At 40.2% G+C, this 7831-nt stretch overlaps 1 protein-coding gene across 1 annotated transcript in view; it reads right to left on the reverse strand.

The window, feature by feature from the left end:
• Positions 1-7432, reverse strand: part of LOC130916764 (uncharacterized) — a 39208-nt gene extending 31776 nt beyond the window's left edge. Inside the window, exons 1-3 of the mRNA XM_057837759.1 lie at positions 7340-7432; positions 6937-7064; positions 2779-3890 (exon numbers count right to left, since the gene is read on the reverse strand). Of these exons, the coding sequence (XP_057693742.1) occupies positions 2779-3890; positions 6937-6999 (1175 nt within the window). The 5' untranslated portion in view covers positions 7000-7064; positions 7340-7432. The remainder of the gene's footprint in view (positions 1-2778; positions 3891-6936; positions 7065-7339) is intronic.
• Between the last annotated feature and the right edge of the window lie 399 nt (positions 7433-7831).

The raw sequence follows: 7831 nt of genomic DNA on the forward strand, positions 1-7831 counted from the left end.
AGTAAAGTACTAGGTGGCGTGTCTGCAGTCAGCCGGCACACATACACACCAAAAAAACAAACAAAAGCCCAGTCAAAAGGGGCACTTTGGTCATGTAGGGGCAAAGGGGCAGGTGCTCAAGCAACCTCCACCCCCCTCTCTGCACGTGCCTGGTCCTCCATCCCCATGTCGCCTCGTCATGACATTTACGAATATAAACTTTGGACAAGTTAGTCGAACCAACCATGTCATTTCAGACGCGTAAGGATACTGCAAGGATAATCTGCGTTTTTTTTTCTTGTTTTTTGTTTTTTTAGCTCTGCGTCAATACTGTATTCCCAAACCCAGAAGTGTGACATAATTTCCTGAACGCAACAGAAGACTGTCCACAGCGAGCACAGCAGCGGCAACGAAACAAATGAAGGAATTAAACAAAATCGATTGCTCAGTGTCTGTAAACGGGGGTCTCCAGGGTAAAACGGACAAATTAAAAATAGTCCAGGGGCATAATGCGCCCTGAAACTGCTATGGCACCATATAGACAGATTGTTCTATCGAACACAACAGTTCTTTTGGCTTAAAATACTGCAGTTTATTGAAAAGAGGGGTGCAAGAGCAGAAACTGTATTTTCAGCCTTGTTTTCCACCATACAGTGGAGAAAATAAGTATTTAGTCAACCACCAAATTGTGCAAGTTCTCCTACTTACAAGGATGGGAAGACTGAATCTACAATAGGTAAAACGCTTGGTGTTAAGAAATCAACTGTGGGAGCAATTATTAGAAAACGGAAGACATAAAAGACCACTGGTAATCTCCCTCAATCTGGGGCTCCATGCAAGATCTCACCCCGTGGCGTCAAAATGATAACAAGAATAGTGAGCAAAAATCCCAGAACCACACGGGAGGACCAAGTGAATGACCTACGGAGAGCTGGGACCACAGTAACAAAGGCTACTATCAGTAACACAATGCACCGCCAGGGACTCAAATCCTGCACTGCCAGACGTGTCCCCTTGCTGAAGCCAGTACACGTCCAGGCCTGTCTGCGGTTCGCTAGAGAGCATTTGGATGATCCAGAAGAGGACTGGGAGAATCTGTTATGGTCAGATTAAACCAAAACAAAACTTTTTGGTAGAAACACAGGTTCTCTTGTTTGGGGGAGAAAGAATACTGAATTGCATCCGAAGAACACCATACCCACTTTGAAGCATGGGGGTGGAAACATCATGCTTTGGGGCTGTTTTTCTGCAAAGGGACCAGGACAACTGATCTGTGTAAAGCAGACATGTCCAAAGTCCGGCCCATGGGCCAAATGCGGCCCCTGGTCAAATTTCATCCGGCCCCCAGCCACTGTCATAAAATCAATAACGTCTGGCCCGCACACAGACTTAATAAATTGGTCAGCAGTACTGCTACCATCATATGAAGTAGCTTACACACTAAATGCTGCTCCTCATTTACCCACTAAAAGGCAGCATCACTCTAAGCAACATTACCCCATGTGAACCTGAACTCCCAATTTTCTAAAATAGTGACAATCAACACAAAAAAGAAAGTTGACTGCGAAGGCCGACACTTCAGGGATAGGTGGAAATCTGACTATTTCTTCACAAAAATACGCAACAAATGTGTCTGCCTCATTCACAAAGAGACGGTCGCCGTTTTTAAAGATTTCAATGTGAGGTGATATTACCAAACAAGAGACGCTGACATGTACGACAAGATTACAGGGAAGATACATAGCGAGAAATTAAAGCAACTTGAAGCTAGTTTAATTTCACAGCAGCAGTATTTCGCAAGAACCTGAGTCTCGAAAGAGAACGCCACAAAGGCTAGTTGCAAGATTGTTGATATTATTAATTTTAAAAAATAATAAAGCAAATGTGACACACAGAATGGCTTGCTAAAATTTGCTTAAAGATATTGTTCTACGTAAAGGACATCAACCAAGGTCGGCCCCCCCCACATTTTTACCACACCAAATCTGGCCCCCTTTGCAAAAAGTTTGGACACCCCTGGTGTAAAGGAAAGAATGAATGGGGCCATGTATCGAGAGATTTTGAGTGAAAATCTCCTTCCATCAGCAAGGGCATTGAAGATGAGACGTGGCCGGGTCTTTCAGCATGACAATGATCCCAAACCAACAGCCAGGTCAACAAAGGAGTGGCTTCGTAAGAAGCATTTCAAGGTCCTGGAGTGGGCTAGCCAGTCTCCAGATCTCAACCCCATAGAAAATCTGTGGAGGGAGTTGAAAGTCCGTGTTGCCCAACGACAGCCCTAAAACATCACTGCTCTCGAGGAGATCTGCATGGAGGAATGGGCCAAAATACCAGCAACAGTGTGTGAAAAGCTTGTGAAGAGTTACAGAAAACGTTTGGCCTCCGTTATTGCCAACAAAGGATACATGACAAAGTATTGAGATGAACTTTTGGTATTGACCAAATACTTATTTTCCACCATGATTTGCAAATAAATTCTTTAAAAATCAAACAATATAATTGTCTGGGTTTTTTTTCCAATTCTGTCTCTCATGGTTGAGGTTTACCCATGTTGACAATTACAGGCCTCTCTGATATTTTCAAGTGTGAGAACTTGCACAATTGGTGGTTGACTAAATACTTATTTGCCCCACTGTATATATTGGATAGTTGTGAAAAAGAAATGCAGCTGAAAAATCATTTCAACAACTTTTTCAAAAGAGGCACAAGGCAAACTGAATAAGGAAATTGAAATGCTTTTCCACTGTAAATGCAGGAAACAGACTATTTTGTCACACGCTGCAATTCAAAAGTTTTTACTCAGTGTGGCTTCTTATGTGCCTTACTAAAGTTCCTTTCTGAGCAAATTGTTTACCACAAAATGAGCATGCAAAAGGCTTTTCTCCAGTGTGTGTATGTTTATGCCTTTCTAAATGAGTCTTCTGAGAAAATCTTTTATCGCAAAGTGAGCAGGCGAAAGGCTTTTCTCCAATGTGTGTACGTCTGTGTTTTTTTAAACCTCCCTTCTCAATGTATCTTTTACCACAACATGTGCAGACAAAAGGCTTTTCTCCGGTGTGTATTCTTATATGAACGTTTAAATTTCCCTTTGTGAAGTATTTTTTATCACAAAGTGTGCAGGCGTAAGGTTTCTCTCCAGTGTGGTTGCTTGTGTGTTTGTTTAAACTTCCCTTCTCGATGAATCTTTTACCACAGAGTGCGCAGGCGAAAGGCTTCTCTCCAGTGTGTGTGGGCTTATGTCTTTCTAAATGAGTCTTCTGTGAAAATCTTTTATCGCAAAGTGTGCAGGCGAAAGGCTTCTCTCCAGTGTGTCTGCTTGTGTGTCTGTTTAAATCTCTCTTTTCGACGAATGTTTTACCACAAGATGTGCAGGCAAAAAGCTTTTCTCCAGTGTGTGTACGTTTATGTCTGTTTAAACAAGAATTGCGTGAAAATCTTTTATCGCAAAATGTGCAGGCGAAAGGCTTCCCAACCGCACATTCCTTTGTGTCTCTTTTCAATGATGAGTTGTTTAAAGATTTTGAAGCATTTTGGTCAAAGTCATCATCCTCCTCATCATAACTAAAGTCAGAAGAATGTAACGTTAGGTCGTCGCTGTCCGAAAGCGGAGCTAAGAGGCTGTCCGGTTGTGATCGTCCCTCTTCTTTATTTGTCAGGTGCTGAAAGGAGCTGTCACTCGAATGTTTCGCTGTTCCGCTCTCTTCGCTTGGTCTTTCATCTTCTTCGCTCTTCACAATAACAGTAATTGGAAACTTGGGGATTTCAAGTTCCTGGTCTTCTTCTTTAATGTCAAGGGTCTCTGGCTCTGCCTCCTCTTTGATGTACGGCATCTCAGACTCCTCTTCCTGTTTAACGTGGAGGGGATCGTGCTTCTCATAGTGAAGATCTTCTACAGTGACATCTGTGGGATGCTGGGTGGGAAAAAAAATCATGTGATTTGCTGACATCGGTGATATGGAGAGAAATACAGGTAGTCCCCGGGTTAGAACGTACCCGACTTACGTGATTTCAACTTCATGACACTGGAGTATCTAGTATTTATTTTTTTTTTTTTTAAATATTGTTGACTTTTGTTTTGTAAGGGGGGAAAGTGGCTATAATTTCTTGCCAGAACTTCCTGACTCCATTTTGGGGGGGGGGGGGGGGGTTTAAAACCACCTAAATGCAAAAAATCAAGGGTTCAATCTAGAGATGTCCCAATCGATCGGGATGTCCAATCACGTCATTTTCAAGGTATCGGAATCGGCAAAATACTATCGGCCATGCCATTTAAAAAATTTTTTTTTTAATTAAATCATTTTCTAATTACAATATTTACCACAATTAACGCATGCGCTGCACGACCCACTCACGCATTGTCGCGTTCAATCTATAATGGCGCCGATTTACCCATACAGTATATAGAGCTAAAAGGCAGCGTAAAATCAGTAGAGTGAATTTTGGCAGCCTTTGGAGCTATGTTTTAAATGGCTAAAGCCTTACAATCCCTCTCCCAATGATTAGAATAATCGTGGGAAGCAATGTGGGGAAGAAAGGTAGTAGTTGATCTTTTTCTTAACACCCTATGTTATTTCCCAACGCGGAGAAGATATATCAATTGGTACCACGACGCACAGTCATGGTTGCACTTTCCATCATGCATTTGGGCAGAAGTTAAATGGCTACAGTATCATTTCCTGAAAGCTCAACAAATACACTAGATGGCAATATTTAGTCACAATATACAAAGTCACATTTAAGAATTACAAGTCTTTCTATCCGTGGATCCCTCTCACAGAAAGAATGTTAATAATGTAAATGCCATCTTGAGGATTTATTGTCATAATAAACAAATACAGTACTTATGTACTGTATGTTGAATGTATATATTCGTCCGAGTTTTATTCATTTTTTTCTTAATGCATTGCCAAAATGTATATGATCGGGAAAAATTATCGGGAATGATTGGAATTGAATCGGGAGAAAAATAAAAAGCAATCGGATCGGGAAATATCGGGATCAGCAGATACTCAAACTAAAACGATCGGGATAGGATCGGGAACCAAAAAACATGATCGGAACAACTCTAGTTCAATCCCTTTCTGTGTGGAGTTTGCATGTTCTCCCTGTGCCTGCGTGGGTTTTCTCCGGGTACTCCGGCTTCCCCTCCACAGCAACATCACAAAAACATGCATGGTAGGCTGATCGAATGCTCTAAATTGTAGGGCTGTGACAAAATATCGAAATGGTGGTATATCATGATACCTTGTATCCCAAAAGGTTATCGATATACTCCTGCAAAGAATCGAGATATCGTTTTAAAAAGGTGCCAATGTCTAAAAAAACTAATAAAAATGAACCAACAAGTTGCTACCAAAATCTACCACCATAATAGTGTCTTTGTTAACTCTAAGGCTACATTGACGGTGCTCGACGCACAATCCATTTAGACTAGAAACTTCGTTCATTTGAAACCAGAGCATTCACAGTCATTTTTTCAGATTTTCAGGGCATTTACAGGTCACTTGCTGTTCATTTTAGGGCATTTACAGGTCATTTCCCGTTGAGTTTGAGTCACTGCCTATTCATATGGGTGATTCCCAGGTCAAGTAACTGAAAATGACCTTAAATGGCCCAAAATTACCTCATTGCCTGGCATTGGCTGCCACTGACTGCCATAGATGTTCAATCCGTTTGAAGTGGGAGGGAAGAACGAATGAACATTTGTTCATTCGCTGCCACCCCAGTGGCAGTCGGCGTGATGTCACCATGACGTCATCTTGCATCCAAATGTGTCGCCGTTTTGAGAGGGGGGCACGCACGGGTAAACATCCATAGACAAACGTTGTCTAAAATTCATATATTTCAGCTGTGTTTTGCGTCTTTTTTTCATAAAAACGTCTTAAACATGACTTATTATTATCACGAGTCACTGCTGACAGACGCGAGGACGCGATACAACTTAAAATTAGCGCGTATTGGCCTGCAAATCTGCCCATACAAAGTCGCAGCTGGTAGCTGGATAAACAATCTAAAGGAATTGCCTGCAGTGGAGTTCGGAAACATCTGCAACTACCTCATAAAGTCACCCAGTAAGTTGACCTTTATAAATTTGTGGAATATGTACTGTGTGGAACTAAGAAAACTGGTAGTATATACGGAGTAACTATTTCTGCCGTAACCGGTAATTCGCCTCCAAGTGTTATTTAGCCGTGAACACGTCACGGCAAAAATAACCAATTCCCACCAGGCCAATAATATACCGAATGACTGATCAGAGCAGTTCACGGCAAAAGAAAAATAACGCTTTGCGAGTTGTCGGTTCTGGTAATAATAATCACTGCCTAGTCTATTGAATCCTAGCAGCTAATTGGGGCAAAAAAACAAAAAAAAATCGGTTAAAGTTTACTCACAGGTAGTAAAATGTTGGCTGCAAACGTAAATGTTCCTGGTCCACAGAACCGTCTTCTTTGACTGTTTCTCAATGTATTGCTTTCAGCCAATTGCTTGTCCTTTTCTTCTCACGAGGAAGAATGAAGAACTTCAAATGTGGCTCCGAACTCTTCCTTGTGTTACAACCCGCAACACGGCAACTTTTAGTCATTCAGACGGAAAAAAAGACCGCAAAAGTTGAACGCGTTTGTAGTAAAATGCACGACAGAGCAACTGCTTGTGACTCGTGTTTTGCCCCCATTTCAAAATGGCGACACTTTGTTGTGGCTAGTGACACCATTAATGCCCGGATGTCCAACTGCGAGAATTGCTGAATCAGTAGCTAGTCATAAACACAAATTTGAATTGCTGTTATTGAAAATTAAACTGATTTAATTTAATTTCATCAATAATCAATTTATAATCAAATCATAGCCTCTGAATCATAATCGTAATCGAATCGTTAGGAGCAATCATTAATCACTATCACATCAAAAGACGTCATGTATTGCATGAAAAATACAACAACAAATGTCATGATCTTACCCTAATTTCCTTTAGTTTTTTAGTTGTTAGTCGTGACCTGGATTTCCTCTCCTCAATTTCCATGTCTCTACCCTTTGACTTGATGTTCGGGATTGCGTTGGCCTTCAGTCAGTAGTAATTTGAGGCATCTTAAAGACAAGTCGAGAATCGTTTTATACAATTTAATGTAATCACTCTCATTTTAACTGATCTACTTTTCCTGAAAACAAAGTTTCCAAATTGGAAGTGGCGTTAAGCCAAAGCAATCGGAATGCTTTAACGTGTAATAGCTAGCGAGCTGAGCTAAGCTAAACTAAACTAAGTTAGGTTAAGCTGCCAAGCTTCAACATAAAGCCAAATGACTTCCAAGATGCTTTAAAATGCTGGGACTCTTTAGTCCATAAATTGTTACTTGGTAACATACCCGATGAGAATGTTTTGAAGGAGCTGGTTTGGTTAGGAGAACAGTACACCAAAGTACTGCACAACCCGGATGGTAAACAAATGTTGCCTCAAGTGAACCGGAAGTAGAAACGTTCAGGTGCTGAAACTTCACAAAAAAATAAAAACAAAAAAACAAACACAAATATGCCAAGGGGTATAAACCTTCCAAACATTGCACATCAGAGAGGAAAAAAAACTAATAATACTTAAAGCAATCATTCACAAAAAAGTTGTAACTTATCACAAGTATTATTATTTTTTAACTTTTTATTTATATATTTCGCTTTAGTTTTATTTTCTATTTATTTCAATATTTATGGATTTATTTTAATTTATTTCAATTTATATTTATTTCAATTTATAATTACTTAAATTTTTATTTATGTTCCACTAGATATAGTTATTTCAATTTGTATTTATTTCAATGTTTATTTCAACATTTGTTTCCATTTTTATATGCTTGTTTGACCAT

This window comes from Corythoichthys intestinalis, chromosome 1 (assembly GCF_030265065.1).
Source record: "Corythoichthys intestinalis isolate RoL2023-P3 chromosome 1, ASM3026506v1, whole genome shotgun sequence".
In the NCBI taxonomy this organism is placed as follows: domain Eukaryota; kingdom Metazoa; phylum Chordata; class Actinopteri; order Syngnathiformes; family Syngnathidae; genus Corythoichthys; species Corythoichthys intestinalis.